General features: G+C 40.9%; 1 protein-coding gene across 1 annotated transcript; it reads left to right on the top strand.

The window, feature by feature from the left end:
• Positions 1–1,401: 1,401 nt before the first annotated feature.
• On the top strand, positions 1,402–19,055 carry LOC147891138 (chitinase 2-like). Its single transcript, XM_087389162.1, has 3 exons — positions 1,402–1,539; positions 17,876–18,056; positions 18,217–19,055. The coding sequence occupies exons 1-3, from the start codon at positions 1,402–1,404 to the stop codon at positions 19,053–19,055; spliced, it is 1,158 nt and encodes a 385-aa protein (XP_087245288.1).
• The last annotated feature ends 621 nt before the right edge of the window (positions 19,056–19,676 follow it).

Below are 19,676 nucleotides of genomic sequence, written 5' to 3'. Positions count from 1 at the left end.
AAATTTTAATCGGTTTTTCTTTTTAGAGCGCCCTCAAATTCTTCTTGGATCAAGAGATACGACTTGATCTAAGTGGAGGGGCAAAAGGAGTGCAAATGTGCTCAATGATGATGTGGCAGTCATCAAGCCACATGCAGTGACTATGGCAGGGTTCAGACTAGGCCGACGGAAGATGTCCAAAAGGAATATTGAAGGGGCGTTGTCCCACGTTGACTAATCGAAGTAATTGGCCCGGATGCTCAAAGGGAAAAAAGTTGTCTGGTGTAAGAAGGCCGCCCAAGCAAAGGATTTCTGAAAATATTGAACCGCGAATGAATTTTATTGGGTATTGAACTTGGGTAGCGGGGTCTACACCCATCTCCTCATCCACCAAGCCAATCAACTATCATTGAAATTAAATGCTCAATTGTATTTTATGTCTTTTCCGCTGGGTGGTGTGAACCACCACATAGACGGTCATGTCCTTCTTTTTCAAAACCTTGAGACCTTCCGTCGGCCTAGTCTAAACTGGGGGCCTATGCCTAGCAGGGACTGTTCCTGTGGAGCCTTGTGCTAGGGTGGCAGGAGTGGTCACATGAAGTGCCTGTGAAGAGGTAACTGTGCTTGCAAGGGTCAGTGCTGACTAGATAGCTGAGGTGGCAATGGTTGACCTAACCCAAGGTCATGTTGACCTAACCACGATCTAGTTTACTAACCCCAGGGTATGGTTAACTAACCCAGGGTCAAGTTGACTAGGGTCAATTGATGATGTGGTTGTGCTGACGTGGTAACTGAGGTGGCAACTTACATGGATGATGACATGGCAAATCAAGTGCCGATGTGGCTCCTGTGACTGGACTATTAACATGGTAGTCTACGTGGACCTGGTGATGTAGCAAGAGGATAAGGTCTGCTGACATGGCATTCAGTTGCCACATGGCAGATAACAATGATGTGGCCAGATAAGATGCCACATGGCAATTTGGTGACCAAGCCTAGTGCCTTGACCTTGAGGATAAGTTCTGATTAGGGTGTGCCATGTGTCTCTTGCTGGACCGTGGTTACCCAAAGTATGCTGAACTAAACTAACTCAGGGTTAAAGCTTGACTATGATTGCTCTGTGACATCGATGGAGATTTTAGGCTTTCGGTTGTTGTCGATGGAGCCGTTGGTGGCGCAGTTGAGAATGGAGGCTAGTTGCTGTTTGTAGAGATGCTAGTCGCCATTGAGCAGCACCGTGGGCAAACTGTTGGTTGGAGAGGCGTAGAGGTCCTATTGGACATTCTCGAGATCAAATGGAGTGAGCGTTGCTTATTGTGATGGAGGCTACCGCGGCTGGAGCTCCTTGGTCGTGCATTGTCGTCCGGTGTTAGTCACAGGAGGGCCATTGATGAAGCACTTAGAGGAGCCATCAGCTCGTTGATGGCGCTGGCGCTATGGATGCACCTTGGTCTAGCTGTTGGGAGCCTTTTGGAGCCTGTGAGGAGCCGGCTGGGGCCCATAGCTGAGCGTGTTGGAGAGGCAGGCATGGAGAGGCAGGCGCTAAGAGCGTGGGTTTGTGTAAGCAACCGCCACTGTTGCAGAGGAGCTGCTGAGTTGTTGTTGTTGAAGATCGTCTGTAGAAGGCTTTGCTAGAGAGGTTGAATCGTAAAAGCTTGCTTTAAGTGTCTATGAGCCGCCGGGATGTTGAAGGTGGTCTGGTTGTTGCTATGCATGGGTGAGGCTTGTTGATGTGACTGGTGCGCACTTGCATGAGCCGTCTGGTTTGCAGTATTGCACGAGCTATGAGAAGGTTAATGGCAGCCGTTGTCAAGGCACTGGAGAGGCTCCTTGTTGAAGGTTGTCTGTCGGGTCATCATTGCTAGCATTCATGAACTTTGGCAGAAGTCATGGCATTCGAAGACAATTCACTTGTGGAGATACTCCTCAGTGGAATGCAAGAGCTGAAAGGAAGAATGGTACTTTAGCAACAAACAATGCTAGAGCAATGCTTAGTGAGAAGCATCTTCCAAATCAGTATTGGGCAAAAGCAATAGCCACTGCAAACTATTTGCTTTATTGGCTTCCTACCGAACCGATTCAAGGTATGACACCTTATGAAGCATTCATTGGACACAAGACACACATTGGGCATCTCTGATATTTGGTTACATAGCATATGCCCACATACATTATGATCATCGCAGGAAATTGGATTCAAAGTCATGCAAATGCATCATGGTTGGCTACAGTGAAGAAATTCACCTCCTCTATCTGATCTCATGACTTTGATCTTTATGCTTGTCAGGTTTTCTACCATGGCTTGAATTCTTAAAATCTGGAAAACACTTTAGATTTCTCTTTCAGAGAGTAGACCCAACAATATTTGCTATAGTCATTTATGAAAGTCAAGTAGTAATGTGAACCATTGATGCTATGGGTATGGGCATAACCCCATACATCTGTATGTATCAAATCAAGAATACCTCTTGCTCGAGAGGTGCTTCTACTAAAGTTGGTTCGCATTAAAAAAAATTGGACTCAAAAAGGGCCTTGTAAGGGAGCCCTTGGGCTGGTGACATGGAAGAATAACGTGAATAAAACCCAATAGAATATTGATTGGTGGAGGGCAATAGAATATTGGAAGTGGTCTGACTTCTCTATTTCTTTAGTCAATGGCCCAAACAATGATGTGGAGCACCCACTTGCTACCTCAAGTCACCCATCATGTTTTTAAACTATAACCAAACTAAGAAACCTAGTTTCTCAACCAAACTTGTACCATTTGACCTGAAACCAAATCCTCCCATCCAACTACCACACTCCTTTCATTCTCTCTCATTCCTCTTGCTTCCCCCTCATTTGTGAGCACCATTTTGAATTTTTCTTTGCTCTAGCCCTCTTTTCAAATTTCCTACTGGCTCCTGAGCCGAGAAGCTTTTTTCTCTATTCAAATTTCCTACTGGCTCCTGAGCCGAGAAGCTTTTTTCTCTATTCTCCCTCTCATGGGATGGACTCTCACACCAAAATCTTGTGACTTCTCTTCTCTACCTGCATTTCACTCTCATTCTTTCAAAACTTTCAAGATTTTTGAATGAGATTCAACTTACCTTCTCCTTTCTCTAATTTGGGCACTTCTCCTTCAAGTCTCGCCACTTTTTCTCTCATCTGAGATTCTCCCATGATCTGAAATCATGTTCATGAAGACAAGGCAATCAATGTTCTGAGCAAATGCAGGGTGTTTGCAGCTTAGAAGGAGCTACTGGACGAGATTCTTTGAGAAAGGATCAAAGAAGATTGATTTTTAGGCGTTGCAGTTGCTGATGCATGAAAATCAATCTTTCTTTTGCCCATCTCTCAATACTAATTACTTCCCCTGCTGCAATCTCTAAGGTTGGGTGTCCATCCAGATAGCTTGTATGCAGGTTTAGGTGAGATAATCTTTGGAACAATGCAATAGAGTGATTATAATGAGATTTGTTTGTTAATGATGTAACTTTGAAAAAATAGTTAGTTCGTAGTTCATTTTGTGTAGTTGTGTTGTTTTGTATTATTACATGGTTTGAAAATGTTGAAAATTTTGTTTTTTTGGTAAGAAATTCGATGAGAAATGAGTCTTTTCCACTCTTACTATCAATGGTTTTCTACAGGAGATATTGCTTGAAATAGATTTCAAGATGTTTGGGAGCATATAATTTGTTTTAAAGCAAGAACCATCAACTTCATCAATCCTGGAACACATTTGGGACCACTGGGAGGAACAAGTTTGATCACATTTTTCTTTCAAAGAACCTTGCTCCAAGAATCAAGAACTTCTATTCATTCATGTAGTTTTAGAATGTTTTTAGATTTCAACTCAAATTAGGGTCTATCAGAGTAACTTGCATGAAGATCAGGTGAGAAAACCTTTAGAACAATGCAAGACAATGAAAATAATGAGATTATATGATGCAACTTTGAAGAAGCAGTTAATTTGTAGTTTGTTTTGGTAATTGTGTTGTTTTCTTTTAATACATGATTTGAAGAGGAAGAAAGATTTGTTTGTTTTAAAAAAAACACTCTTACTATTGAGGTTTTTTACAAAAGATGGTTTGAAATAAATTTGGAGTTTTTTGGAAGCATACTATTAGTTTTGGAGAAAAATCCATTAGCTTTAGCATCCTGGATTACAAGAGGGACCATTGAGGAGGACAAGTTTGATCACATTTTTCCTTCAAAGATCCCTGTGAGGTATTGTTCATTCACATAGTTTAACAATGTTTGATGATAAGTAAACGTTTTTTTAAATTTGTAGATTTCAATTGCATGCAATTGGGGCTTTCATTTTGTTTGTTGATGTCAATGTTATATTATATTAGATGGAAAGTGCATGAAATCATACAAGCCGCTCGGAATTTAAAAAAAGGTGGATATCCATTTTCAAATAGATGCAGAGAATGCACCATTTTTAAAGAGGAATGAATCCTCCTTAGCAAGTGAAAGTGATTTAGTAGCTCTTCAAAATCGAGGAAAAACACATATGGATTTGTTGTTAGAAGGGAAAATATATTGAGTAGATCCATAAACTTGTTAGACTCCTCAATTCCATGGATTGACCAGCTTGATAAAGTTCCTATGTAAGGGTGACAATGGTTTGTTAGGATATTATTGAATGTTGATTGGTCATGGAGCAAGTAGCCTTCACAGCCAATATCAATCTTTGCTTGATGAAAGAGACAAAAGGATCGCAATGTTGGAGGCTTGGAATCAACATTTGGTATCATCTATGCAAGCTACAAGTGTTCAAATGTCTGCATATGATGGCATAGAGAAGAAAAAGTAAGAATTGCAGGTAAAGGTTCAAACATTAGATGCTCAATTGGGACAAAGCTTACAGACGCAAAACACAACTCTGAAGGATGAGATCAAAAAGTTAGAAAAAACATTACGATTCATGAAGGATACTCCAATGGGTCCAAGACTACGTAAGAAGAAATTGCATCCAATGGATGAAATATACAAGAAAAGTGGTCAGTGGAAGCGTCGAGTGAGAGCTTGTAGGAGTGTTTTAAAACTCATGTCTATCCATGATGGACACTATGGTGCTATGGGTGAAGTGTTTACAAAAAAAATGTTGGAGTCTATTATACAACATCCAAAATTCAAAAGTCTAAAATCAAAGATAACATCTTAGTCAATGAACAAAGTTGTGGATCATTTCAATGCAACTATTGCACAGGGAGTCTGTGATACTACATGGATAAGTACAAGGGCATATCGGCTCATATTTAAGCTTAAAAGCAACATGTCTTTTTGTGGGAGCAAAAGTTAAAGCCTTGCTTCTTAAAGTTAAAGCCCTGCTTCTTAAACCGACTGATGTTGATAAGGCCAGGCAATGCACTCAGTTTTGATGTACTTGATCTAGTCAGTGAGCCCCAGCATGTATTAGTACACTAATTTTGAAAACAAAGGTTGGAGAGTCTAAAGAATTGGAATTGACAATCAACAATAACTTTGTGATGGATGTTCAAAGAGTTTTGCAAGCCATAGTGAAGTTTTATGATATGCCTATGGAGAAATGCAATGGTATTTTGAAGATTGTACTAAAGCTTGATGAAAGTGAGTGATCAAAGGTCAAAAATTAGAAAGAGTTAGTTTGACAGGAGATTTGGTGGTTGGCTGCCTTTGAGGTATGATGGAAATTTGAGTTCTAATGCAATAATGCAAAAAGGCTTAGAATATTTTGAGATAACATGTGTTTTTTTTACAGGTGCCAAAAGAGTCACATTCAATTTTGAAGAGGTTTTTTGACCAAACCAGTATCCCAAGTGTGATCAAACGTCATAACAATGGTGAGCTTGAAGTTGAGTGCTATGGATCCTACCATGTGGAATGGCATTTAGCTGCTGACCTCAAGACTTTTAAATGTATGTTTAATGTGGCACATGGAGCAAATACAAGCTATCCTTGTCCATTGCGCATGCAAACAACAGTAACTGCAAAGGGTGGTAAAAAGAATCGAAAGTAATGGGCCTCTGAACTTGCAGAGATAGATCAAACTAAAGCACCAGATGGGGATGGAAAGATCCATCATGGAGCCCAATTCTTGAAATTCCTCTTGAGAGAGTACACATTTGTGTGCTTCATGCTATTGTGAAAATAATTGAAAAGTTGGTGCATCTGTACATCATTGATGCATATAACTTGAAGCCCCAACAAGAGAGTCGGAGGATGATTGTAAGATTGAAAAGGTTCTTTCAGATATGGGACTCCACTGTGGGCAAGTAAAGATTACAGAAGGTGATAAAAGATCTTTGAAAAACAGACATTGTTTCTTTGTAAGCCAAGCTTTGGTGGTGTTAAGGCTTTAAAATTTCTTTATGCAAAGAAGAAGAATGATGCTCAAATGCGCTAATGTGTTTGATGTATGGAGAAAGTTACACAATGCCTGTTGTGAACGAGAGGGGAAGGGACAAAAAACACTAGAAAAGGGGCAAGTGTGGTTAGCTCTTGATAGCTTGGTACCTTTACTACAAAAGAAAAGATTCAAAGATGATGATGCACAGTGTTTCATCAATGCTGTGAATGACTTTAGCTAGAATATGGAGATAGCTTGGGGAAACAATCATTTCACACAGTACATGGTAATCTCTAACTTGGACATTGAGATGTGCATATTGAATGGTCTTATATTTACTAACTTGTTTTTTGATTTGGTAGCACATTTTATGTGCTCATGCACCATACATGGCATGGAATTATGGAAGCATCGGAGTGTGGTCCACTCAGGGCATGGAAAGATCGCATTGGCAAGCACGTTGTGCATATAATAGAGCGACCCAACATAGGGGTGGTAGAACTAAAGTCAAGCCCAATCGTTCAATTGGTTCAATGGTAGTATAGGCGTATCGAAATAAGAGCAGTTGCAACACTAGCATTCAAAGAGTCCTTGGTGTCCCATGCAGTGCGAGATGTTAACGCAGAGAACGTCAAAGAAGAATATACAACTCATCAAATGCAAGACAGAGTCATGCAAGGTGGCATGCAACCCGTCATAGACAAGGGCGCATATGGGCAGAGATAGATGAAAATGATGGTGTAGACTCTTCCAATGTGGATGCCCATGCATAAGTTTCAGAATTTCTTTGTAATTTTAGTTATGTGATTTGTAGTAAAGCCAACATATAATGGCCATGAGTTGCAATATAAATGAGAAATTTTGTTTTATTGGATGTTATTTATAAGTATTTAGCTCAAGGTTGCACTAATTATATATTTTTAAGAGTTTTTATTGAAACAAGTATCTTTTAAAATTAGAAGTTTTCGGCCCTATATAAAAGAATGGGCCCTCATTTTCATTTCATTGTTTAAAGAGCTCTCCACTCCCACACCACCTCCCACTTGCCCCTGACATTTCCACCCTATCTCTCACATCCTCACCCTTTCTCTCGCACACTCTCTCCATCCCCATGGCCAGGCCCAAGATCAAGACACCATGGAGACTGGCATAGCCCACCTCTAGACTCAGAGATAGAGAGTGATAGCCTTCTCCCCTCTCCCCCCAATGATCCTCGTCGAAGGGAGAATCTACCAATCCAAAAGCCAGATAGGGAGCAAGAGGGACAAAGGAAGGCCCAAGAAGAGGGACAGAGGAAGGCATAAGAAGATCCTTATGTAGAGACCAATGACTTAGAGAACATAGAGGAGGAGTGCGAGGAAGAGGAACAACGAAGGATAGAGTAGAGGGTCAAGGCAAGAATAGACGATCAGGGTCCATGCCAATAGGGGAGAGGTGCTTGAGCTCGAGGTACAAGGCAAAGAGGCCCTTAACATCCAGGAAGAGGCCCTCCACATCAAGGGTAGAGAGGCCCTCCTCTAGTGAGGTGATATAGATTCAAGCCGGGAACAGTGGCACTTTGGGAGATCAGAAAGTTTCAAAAGTCCATCGATCTGCTCATTCCGATGGCGAGCTTTGCAAGGGTGGTACGCAAGGTCATGCAGGACCTTAACCTTAGCTCAGTATCTTGATTTTACAGGCACAGAGTTGTTGAGGCTCCCTGGCATATTTCTAGAGACGCCTTTCTTGCCATGCAACATGTAGTTGAGAGCTTGCTTGCCATGCAGCATGCAACTGGGGCCTACCTAGTAGGCCTTATGGATGACACCCAGCTAGCTGCCATCTATAAGAAAAGAGTCACGGTGATTGCCTCAGACATGCAATTTATTGTCCGTCTTAGGAAGCCCAAGGGCACTTAGGGATGTTGTATGCTTTGCCTTGGGCAATAGTTAGAGTTCATGTACTCTGCCTATGGGCATCTATCTTGTATCAGCCTCTTTTCAATATAATAAAATGTCTTTTTTTGAATTGTCTTTGTATGTGCAATCTCAAATTTATTTTCAGTGTATTTGCAATCTATTAATTTACTTACATGCAATCTCAATTTACTTTTACGAAAGACTTTCTGATGATGTATACAACATTAAAATGAAATAATAAACATCAAATCTCAATAGAACATGCAAAAGGAAATAATACTCAATTTTACTTAACATGGAAAAGGAAACAATGTTCTGTAGCAGGAAGAGAGGATAATTTGAAAATGGCATTCTTTATTGACATAGAGTAGCATTACAAAGAGCATCCACTTGAATGCACAAGCTACTCTAGTCTACGCTTCTTCCTACTTGGTTCAGATCCCTTTTTTGCTTGCTGAAGTAGAGAGGGTTGCACAATTTCATTCTCTATAGCTTGGGGATCTGCAATGCCAGCTAGCCCTGCAATAGCTATGATACTATGGCAGGATCGGATTGTATGTCCGAGAACAAAAATAAAGCTACACTACGCCTAACCAGAACAACACGATCTGTAGTGGGACGGATGGGCCTCATCTTCACCATTCAACTGAGGACCCTGAACTTCATGATATTCATCTTTCCATCCACTGACAATTTTTGATAGAACACCAAAATGTGTTGAGGCACTCTGTTGATGTAGTGGCTGATCGAAGCCATACCCCCACTAGAAGACCCTCTAATTCCACCCTTGCATCCAGTATATTCATCAACCCATAAGATATCCTGCAACCAACATATCACGTCAAAACCCAAAGATTAGATAAATTAATAAAACATCATTTTTTAGGAATTGATAAGAATAAGGGTTTTTCATAGATGAAAAACAATATCTTAAAAAAATCATATTTAAGAGGCCATTGAGACCCTAGCAACCATGTGCATCAATTTTATGCAAAAAAAAACCCTGCAAGCCCTAAATCTGACATCCTGGATCAGAGCCTAGTTTTTGTAGAAATTGGGTTCTGGTCACATGATGTTGGATTTAGGGGTTTTAGGGAGTTTTTTTGCATGAAAAAGATGCGCATGGTTGTTAGGGTCTTAGTGGCCCTTTAAATTTGATTTTTTTTAATATTATTTTTCTAAATTACAAAACCATAACCCTAAGTGTTTCTAGAAATGGAGTGGCATGGGCAAGTGGCAGTGAGTAGGATGTCCTCGGTTTAAAATCATAAAATTTGGTTGGGATTTGTACTCTGAACCCTATTTTTTATTTCTACCAGTTGAATACAAAGCAATGATTTTTGTTGCTAAAATGGAACCTAGAATTATATTGATGATTTTGAATCACATGATAAAGCTGGCAAAGCTACATACCTTTTTTGCCTCATCGTAGAGTGCATCAGCTACTACTATAGTGTCCAACTGGACTTCCTTTTGTGGTTGGTCCTGAACTTCATGTTGGCTTGAGGTGCCAGCTTCTTCATCTCTCTCCCCAACCATTTCTCTCTGCAAATTCATAAATTGCTCATCGGACATGTCATACTTTGGTGCGGTATCCACGATTGCCTTCTATGTTAGTTGGATTGCCTCCAAATTGGTGAGGCTTGAGTCATCAAAGTGTGCAATCTCATCGATTCCTAGATTGACTAGAGAATCAAAGCCAATGAGATCATCAAAGGTGTCATTCGAGAGTCGACATAGCACCTTATCCTCTCAAAGACTGGTTTCTTCCATCACTTCCAATAGGGTAAGGTATTCTTCACCCTCAATCTTGATTGGATCAACTGAAGCAAGGTGTAGCTTGGTTGCTACCTCATCTGGATAATAGGTAGAGGATGGATATGTATGAGTTGGATATGAAGATAAGATGACCTCTCTTTCAATTTGCTCCTCAACTAGGCTAATAGTATGCTCCTCAGGCTCCAGGTCTAGGTTTAGGTCATCTCCTCCACCACTTATTGATGGACCTGCTCTGCCACTTTTGGATGCAAGACCCTCGGGCTGCTCACCAACATCCTCATCAAACTTGCTAGTCACAAGGATAATGGTAAGGGCTGCATCTCTCTTGATCAAATGAATTGGGGAAGATGAATCATCCATGATGGGAATAGCGTACTCACGGAGAGAGATAGGGACATTATCCATGGCCCTACCTAGTGTCTTCTTGAAGTTAGCACTCTAGTCAAAAGAGCTCAAAATATCCAATGAAACCCATTGGTGATGGGAGTTAGCAATCGTAACAGATTGCCCATGGATAAGTCTATCAAAAAACTGAAGAGAGGGATTATCAACAGGAAGGAGAGCTCTCAAGTGTGACTCAAGATGGAATGCCTTGCAGAAGATAGGATAAACCTGATCTGCAGAGGCATGGGAATCAATGGATGAAATCCACTAGTCAAAAGCCTCTCTAGGGGAAGCCATGAGTGTAGGAGGATGCTTGGGAAGACGAAAGAGGAGGCTGTGGAATGCAAGGTTACTCAAAAGTGGGAAACTGAAAATGTGAAAATGACCTTAGAAGTGTACTTTATAAAATGGGCATTGCCCTTAAAAATGCTCTTAATTACAATATTTTTATATTTATTGTTTTTTCTTTGGAAAGTGTTTCTCTCTCTCTCTCTCTCTCGTTGCCCTTAGCCATCTCCCTCTCCCTCCCTCTCTCTCTCTCTCTCTCTCTCTCTCTCTCTCTCTCTCATAACTTGTAAGGTCTTCCGAGGATGTTAATATATTTCTTTCTTTCTTTCTTTTCTCTCTCTCTCTCTCTCTCTCTCTCTCTCTCTCTTGCTCTTTCTCATTGAACAAGGGAGGAAGGTGATAAATTTCTATGAATTTTAAAAGCACAACACACATCCACTTAAGGTGATAAGGGTGATGACGGAGAGGTAGAAACTCTGTGCAAAGCTGCATCTCTTATATAGGCTCTTTCAAAACCAAAGCAAAACTCTAAAAGCATTCTCTTATTATACAAGCTCTTTCCAAAGCTAGACTAATCCAAAGCATAGGCTCTTCCCAAAGTCTAGACTGATCCAAAGCAAACTTGGATCTCATCCTCTTTGCAGAGCCCTTGTGTCTAACTATTGGAGTTGGGTGATTTTATTAAAGCTTGGAGCTTGCTGTGAAAGAAGAAGAAGAAGAAGAAGAAACAGAGATGGAGTGGTGGGAGATAACTCTTGCAACAATTACAGTGCCTTGTTCTCCAGCCATACTCCTCTTCTTCTTCATCATCATCTTCTATCTTCGAAATAGAGCTTCTTCATCTTCTTCTCCACCTTCTTCTGATCATCCCCTACATCCTCCCAAACTCACCCTCTTCTCTACTTCTCGCCATAGCTCCTGTGTTGCTTCCGCTTGGTGCTCCTCTTACCCCATCAAACCTTTCTCTTGGTCTCAACACCCCTCCCTCATCTTTGATGTCATCGAACATGGCTAGCCTTTCTTTTGCTTTGCCTTCTCCTACTCTACTTGCCCTATCCCCCCCAACATCTAGGATTTGTGCACCTCTTGCTCCCATCGCTAGTCAGTGACACATGGCATATGACATGGTAGTGATGATGTGGCTACCATTGTGGCAAATGATGTGGCAAGATAAGTGTGATGATGTGGCAGTAGTAGGATGCTGCTAATGTGGTGCATGGTCGGTAGTGATGATGTGGATCCTATGGATAAGGATGCTGATGTGTCACCTATGGGCCAGCATTGCCACATGGCACAAGCTTGACCAAGCCCCTGACTAACCAATTGTTGTTAGTTTAACAACTATAGTAATGTCTTATTTGCCACGTGGCATTTCCACATGGCCTCGGCTCTAGATCTTAGAGTTTGTTATTGATGCAGAGTGCTAACAGAGTGGCTATGCATTGGAGGTTGATGTGAGCCGATATGGTGATGGCGTAGCGCTGGTTGGAGCTAGCTTGTGGCTGAAGCATCCATAATTGCAAGAGAAACCTTTGAGTCAGCCTATTGGAGTCATCTAGAGGTGCGTGGCTGGTTGGCATTGAAGAGCCATCGAGTGGCTACCGTTGTGTGTTGGAGAAGGCTTGTGAGTTGTAGGAGTAGCTTTAGTTGCTAGTGCAACATTAGTTTTGGAGAGCCGATGTTACGATGCTATAGGAGCCATTGTTAGAGCAGGGAAAGAGTAGGTCATTGTAGCTGCAGGCTCTTGGAGCATGGTTGATCGTTGGCGGCAGCTTGGCGTAGGCTGAGGATGTGACATCCATTGGAGGAGCATTGGAGGAGCCCACTGTCGATGAAGCTCTGTCGATTGGTTATGGAGGTTGTGGGCGTGGCTGAGCCTCTATTGCTCCACCTATGTGTACTGGTCGCACTGAGGCCTAGGAGCGGAGTTTGGAGAAGTAGAGTCGTTTGAGCCACTGGACTGCTCCTTTCGTTCAATAGATGATGGAACCTTAGATTGTAGAGGCTTAGACACTGTTGTTGAGCCGCGGTCATCTTGCTGCTAGAGCTATGGCACTGGGGCTTCTGTTCGGTGGCACTGAAGGTTTAAAGGAGCCTTGTTGAAGGAGGGCCGGCTATAGACAAGCTCTATCATTGAGGCTATAAAGGGAGCTGAAGATCGATTGGAGACATTGTTGTAGAAGGCACGTGAGCCTTAGATGTTGGAGGCATGTGTTGAGGCTATTTTTAGAAGTGGAGCAGCTACTATGGCGCTATGTGCCTACCGTTTATGTCGCAGGCTAGTGAGCTTTGTTGGAGAAGCTTTTGCATTGTATGTTGTAGATAGGAGCTTAGCTTAGTTAGCTGCCCAGTCGTGTAGACTCCAAGCTTGTAGGCAGCCGATCTTGCTAGAGATGGGTATAGATAGAGCTTCAGGATCTCTCCCCCTCTCTATTACTCACATGCAATGATAGAAAACTCCGCTCTCTCACTCAATGGATAGAATTGTATCAACATGGATGGAAATTCTCACAAGTAATGTAGAAGTTTTCTCAATGAATTCTCACGATTCTAAGTCTCTCTCTGTATCTCTCTATTTCTTTCAATAGGAGAACACACAAGGAATCCCTCTCTTTCACAACTAGAATGAAATGAACTCTCATATACTCAAGAGAAAGAAAGAAAATCTCTCAAGAATGACAAAAATTCCCTCATAGAAATGAACGAAAATATTTCATCAACGTAATGAAGGATGAACTCTCAATCTCTCTTGATCTCTTAGTCAGTCACACTCTTACACAAGGATGGCACCTCAATAGAAGGTAGAACCATGCTCTGATACCATGACAACATATGAAGAGGGGAGAGGAGAAGAGTGGAGATGAGGAGAGAGGGCACAGCTAGAGAGCACACCACAAATTACTAACTATACACTAGATTTAGTTGAAAATGTAGAATATATATACAAACCCATTTAGGGTTAGGGTTAGGGCATCTAACCCTTTCCTTTATAGCACTCTATTGGGTTAGTGCTATGTAGATATGATCAAATGATGTTGAGCATGGTCTCTCAACAAGATTATCCCTTTCTTCCTAGTTGAGGAGATATCAAAGCTAATTAGTAGATTGGAAATATCATGGATATGTTTTAGTTCCACATGGATAGGGGCACACCATTAATTTGACAGATCTCATTCACAATACTAGGAAGGGTGGTGAAGTAGAAATCAATATCACACGTATCTTGGCAATAAATATTATGGAGAGAGGAAAATAATCCTTTAGTATTTAGTTGGGGAGATCCAACATTTTTGTTGAGCAGTTGATGCATGTCTACTTGCTATTTGTAGTAATGCATGTGTGCTCCTACATGATTGGATACATGGCTATGTCTGTATAAGTGTGTGGCATTGTGTGCACCACTTATGCGATGATGGTATGTGTAGCATTTGTGCACCATTTGTGTGATTTCATGTATGTGTGGCATGAGATGCACCATCTAATGGCATGTCTCATGTGTGCACCATCCATCTATGATTTATTGATTTTGTGTCACTAAAATGTTTAAAGGCTAATTAATTATGGTGATTAATTCCAAGATTATTCTATGCTTGAAAATTTTTACTATTATTGATTTTGTGAATTCAGGGAAAGAGTAATTGATTGGGCTATGGCATTTGGGGAGCATGATTCACCATATTTCTGGTGCGTGTGTAGTGTATTAACTAAAAAGGGAAAAAATAGCTTTATCTTTAGAAAAAGCAAGGTATTTTGAAAGTGTCTTGTAGGGCTTTACCCTAATTCATGGATGGGGAAGAGGTACATGAAGTTTGTATGATTTCTGATCGAAAGCTATTCAATCATAATTCAAGTCAATAGGAGATAGAAGGAGAGCACCACTCCTATGGGAGAAGATTGCACCCACGCACACTTGTTTTCTCTCTTTTTGTTTGTGAGTTTTGATAGTTCGTGCATATTTTTGTATGGTTTTTTGCCATGTTTTCAAGGATTTACAAGTTTCGTGAGCGTTTCCCATTGCATTGGTAAAAAGAGCTAAGTTTCATTGGTCCATACCATGGGAATCTGAGGTTTCTACAAACAAAGAAGCTCTGCGTGCAAGTAACTAGGAAGAAAGAAGGTTGCAACACAACGGCTTGCTTTTAGCATGTGAACAGGAGTAAGAAAATAAGTTCAACAAAGAAAAACAAACTGTGAAGGAAAGGACACCTAGGGAAGATGTTTTTTAATAAAAAGAAAGCAATAACATCGAATACTACGAGAAGCCAATAGCTACAATTTTGTCCTAGCTCCTGCTAAGCAAACAACGATTACCAATACATAGTCCTTAGCATACCTAGCACCAAAGGTGCTATTGGTTGAATGTGAGGGAGACTTGTGAGATTTCTCTCAAAACTTCTTGGGAGGTCACCCATCCAAGGATTGCTCTACCCCAAGCTCGTTCAACAATTATGACTATCCACTAAGTCAAGTCACTTTGTTGCTTTATTCTCTAAAGTTCTTGGTGATAAAGATATCTTTCAAGGGAAAAAGTGCAATCAAGGGAGCAACCCAATATATTTTGGAAGTAGGAATTTCTAAAGGCCATAAGCAGGTGTTCATGAGAGCTATAGACAAACTACAAGTGCTATTGGACAGCTTTGCTTTGTACTTTGCAACATAGATGCACTCGTTTTGGAAGCATGTGAGTCTAAGAGGCCACATAGACACTCTACTCGATAAATTTCCACTTTCAAAGCTTGGGAACCCAATCAAGATAAGTCTTATATTTGTGTGTATTTTCTTTTATAGTGATTTCTTGTTTACTCCATTGACCTGTCTTCGGCATCGAGTAATGACCGATTCACCTAGGACTTTATAACATTTTGGCTACTATTGTTTGTAAGCACATCAAGCCCGCTCAGGTTGTCTACATTGCATGAGCGAACAAGAGTAGAAAGAGAGTTGTATTTGTTGAAGGTGACCTAGTCATGCTATATATTGAGAAGCATCGACTCAAAAGTGTTGAGACTGATCCTATAGTTAAGCTCGTCAATAAATCCTATGGTTCCTTTAAGATTTTGGAGTTTCCACCCTAGAGAGAAACTCATGGCTTGACCAAATAGAGAAACTCCTAGCTTGACCAAAGAGAGAAACTCATGGCAGTCTCCCCTGACAATAGGAGCATAGACATCATAGCTCCATGAGGGCATAACAAAGGGCACAAAGACCCAGATGACTAGGAAAATTCAAAGACCCTCAGAGCCAAATATGAAGGTCGACTCCCACCATAAAGAGGAGATGCGAAAAGAGAACCAAGAGAATCGCAACCCAAAATTCATGGGCAAATGTTGGGCAAATGTATACAAAAAGTGACAAACTCCTATCTATAATAATTAAAGTACTTGTTGTTGAGTTTCTTACTAATTTTTTTGACCCTTTTTTTATTCTTGCTATGTATGCACTAGATAATTTGCATACTGAAAATTCAAAAACCTTACATCTTTGCAAATTTTAAGATGATGTTCAATTTAACTATGCAAAGCCACGAGTTACACCAAAAGTCAAGAAAATGGCCTCGCGTTTCATCTCTACACAGCGATTCAAATTCCCTTTTACCTTGGTAAAGAAGGGATAAATTCTATGTTTGTTACAAACCACGATGGTCAAGGAAATCATGAAGAGCCTACAGGTTAGCATTCAGATTACGATGACAACACAGGTGCACATGCAGACAAAGAGGCTATCGATAAAGGTGATCTTGACAAAATGATGCTCAAGAGTAGACCAAGACCAAGGTGTTAATCAACAAAGTGAAGACCTAGTCGATCAGCAATGATGGAGAAGCTGCCATTGACGATGATGATACAATAAAGATCCTAACGGCAATCAAGACATATCTACTCAGCAAGATGATTGGGCAACAATAGAAATGATGATGACCACCAAGAGTCTTAGAATGGCTCCAAGAAGAAAATGGTAAACATGGTTGTTTTTATCGAAGCTATACTTATATATTAATATAAAATCCTGGTGAAAGTTTATCGAGCTAATTTTTTTAGTTTCACAATATTCATAGAACATAATAGATATTTATATATTTCCTTTTGAATTTTGAAGTAAAAGATGTAAATCTTGGTGAAACTTTACTTTTTTTCTCATAAAAGTTTCAAATCTTGGTGAATATTTCACATGTTTATTTTAAAGAGGGCATACAAACCTTCGACATCAATATAAAAGTTTCGCTTCTTAAGGAAACTAAGATGAAAAAATCATCCATTAAAGTAGATGTGATGCTTATAATGAAGATAATTACAACTATGATGATCAAGATAATCATGAAAACCAAGATGCTCACATTCAAGATGAGGCATTGATCCTTTTATCCCCTTGAGGGGGAGTAAGGGTGACAATCAAGCTCGAGAAATGCTGAAAAGAATTTTGAAGCTCAAGCGACCGGCAATTAGGTTGCTCATCATACAAGCAACACTTGATCCTTGATAGCTAAGAATGCATTTGCATATTTCTAAATAACTATAGCATATCACTCATAGCTAAGCACCACAAGACTAGGGGTGCATCTTATTTCGTAGTCTAACAAACAATAAACTTTGACACTCGCCTCAAGACCTTAAGAGTCTTAAGGGAGAGTATTAGAAGATAAGACCATTAAAGCCTTGGTTACACACACACTTACCCAAAGATGTCCGTGTGAGCAACTTCACTCGATGAAGACTAGACCACACTCTAACACAATTCGTTCTATTCGTTCTATTGCATACACTATCGAGTTCCTATACTCAATAAGGCAAATAGACGTGTCGAACCTGCTGACGTCTATATGAAAAGGCTAACAGAGTTAAAAAGCTACAACGAATGAAGACAAACGTGTTCTGTTTGTGGCAAGATGTTCATATTCGAGAACATTGCTGGAAACGTTGTTATCAAGAAATTTGAAAAAGGAGAATGAATCCTCTAGCAAAGGGAAAACAAAATTGGTGGAGGATTCATGTACTTTGACAATTGCATATTCACTTGTCACTTTAGCCGTTCACATGATATGGTGGCCGGCAGATATAAGCGTTGCGCGTTGCCGTCTCTAGGTTCGTTGTGAAATCCAACATTGCATTGCTTAGTGCCCGTTTGTTTGTTTTGGGTCGTAGGCCGGCTCCCTCACTTGTCGCTAAACGATCTATTCGATGCTTTTCACACGATTTGTGTGTTATATATCAGTTTTTCCTGTGGTTTTGATTAGTCAGCTGAAATATACCGCTATAGCACCAGTTTTGCAGCTCCTGCTTACCTTTCACAAGCTGTCAACCCTCGGCGTGTAGCACGCGTTCTGATGGATCGAGCAGCAGCATTTTGGATCAAGTTTTTGGTGCCGCTGACGTTACTTTTGCTCATTCAGGCATCCTTTGGATCGTCTACCACTGGTAACCATCTTAGGCCATTGGTCTCGTGGAAGGAAATGGATGGCGTGACAGAAACACTGAAATCTCGTTACCCTTTGATTTCAAGCAAGGCGCACTAACGGTAGTCTGATTTTCATGGATGTTTTTCGAAGCAATGACAAGTTTATGTCCCGTGTCTCAGGTAATGGGACGTCCAAAGTCTTCATGGAGTACATAGGAGCTTCCGGAAACCCGATGAATTTTTCTGTGCCAATAAACAATGGAGTGGAGTTCCATTATATTATGGGCTTTGCGGTGGACGCCTCAACGAATGGGACTTACAACAACGGTCAATTTGTCCCTGTTTGGGATGGAGGACTTACACCATCTGCGGTTGCACAGGTCAAAAGCGCTTACAGCAATGTGAAGGTCAGGATGAGCCTTTGCGGTTGGAGCCTCTACAACGATTCTGGCATGGATCAGCCCCTCTACTGGTACGAGCCCAATAATAGGACAGAATGGCTGGATAACGCGTTCACCTCAATCTCGTCTCTTATAAACAAGTACAATTTGGATGGGATTGACCTCGATTACGAGAATTTCAATTACCCAAACAACTTCAGCTCGATAATCGGCGAACTGCTAGTCATGCTGAAGAAGCAAAATCCATCCTTTGTGGTTAGCATCGCTCCGTTTAACCACGTGATTCAACCTTACATCGATCTGTACAAAGCATACAACGCCACCATAGACTACGTGCTGTATCAATTCTATGCAGACGCGGTGCCCACTCCGGCTGCGTATCTAAAAGCTTACAACGCCAAAGCGCAGTTTTTTGGCTACGAAAAGCTGACACCGAGCTACGAAATCAAGGGCCGGGGTGTACAAGGCCAAGCATGGTGGGATTCACTGGCTTTGATTCACAAGCAGAACATTACATTCCCTGGGCTCATGATCTACAGTGCAGATGAATCCGTGCCGCTCCATTACAGCTACGAGATAGACTCGCAGGCCCTTCTGGCGAATGGCACCTTCTCTTGAATTCGTAGCTAATTTTTAGCCCAATATGCTGAAAACATCTTTCTTCTGAAACGGCATGCTTTGTTGGGATCTGTACCTTCTTCCTCAATTCGTCACGTATTCATTATCACTGTTTCGCTTGATTTTTTGCTTTGCACACCTAACTTATCGTCCTTACCATAGCTTTGGTGTTCAAATATAGCACATTGCTCCCGAAATAAATCAGTCCATTCTGCGCATAAAGCCATCTAAATGCTTAAATTGGAATATGAGTATTCTTCTTCCCTGAATGAAATATCCTCTCGTTGTCGGTAGAGAACTGTATGACCATTTCGCTTGAGATTGTCAAACAGGTTATGTGAATTCTGTACAGCTTGCAGACCGTTGTCATGTAGACTGTAAATAAGTTTTTGAGTGCGATTATTTGCACATTATTGGAATACATACGATGACGTGTAGATGTAGGTGAATAAATAGGGGAGGACATTCCTTTTGAGATTTGCAAGCGTACATTCTCTGATTTCATTCCTCCAGATGAGGGACTTGGTGTTTTTTAGTTTAGGAATGGTTAATGCTAATGTAGGAATATTGTGGGAATTGCACAACATATTTTTAGGGTTCTACAATGCTTTTTTTTTGTTT

This window comes from Dipteris shenzhenensis, chromosome 18 (genome assembly GCF_047967505.1).
Source record: "Dipteris shenzhenensis isolate YYH24624 ecotype China chromosome 18, Dip_SZ_1.0, whole genome shotgun sequence".
Lineage (NCBI taxonomy): Eukaryota > Viridiplantae > Streptophyta > Polypodiopsida > Gleicheniales > Dipteridaceae > Dipteris > Dipteris shenzhenensis.
Note: the sequence above shows the minus strand (reverse complement) of the source record. Positions and strands in the feature narration are given on the sequence as shown.

What these genes read in the sequence shown, in the direction of transcription:
- LOC147891138 (XM_087389162.1), top strand. Translation starts at nt 1,402, where the DNA reads ATGGCGCTGGCGCTATGGATGCACCTTGGTCTAGCTGTTGGGAGCCTT. An exon ending in CGCTAAGAGCGTGGGTTTGT is followed by an intron (nt 1,540 to 17,875) that starts GTAAGCAACCGC and finishes GGTTTTGATTAG; the next exon opens with TCAGCTGAAATATACCGCTA. An exon ending in CTTTGGATCGTCTACCACTG is followed by an intron (nt 18,057 to 18,216) that starts GTAACCATCTTA and finishes CCCGTGTCTCAG; the next exon opens with GTAATGGGACGTCCAAAGTC.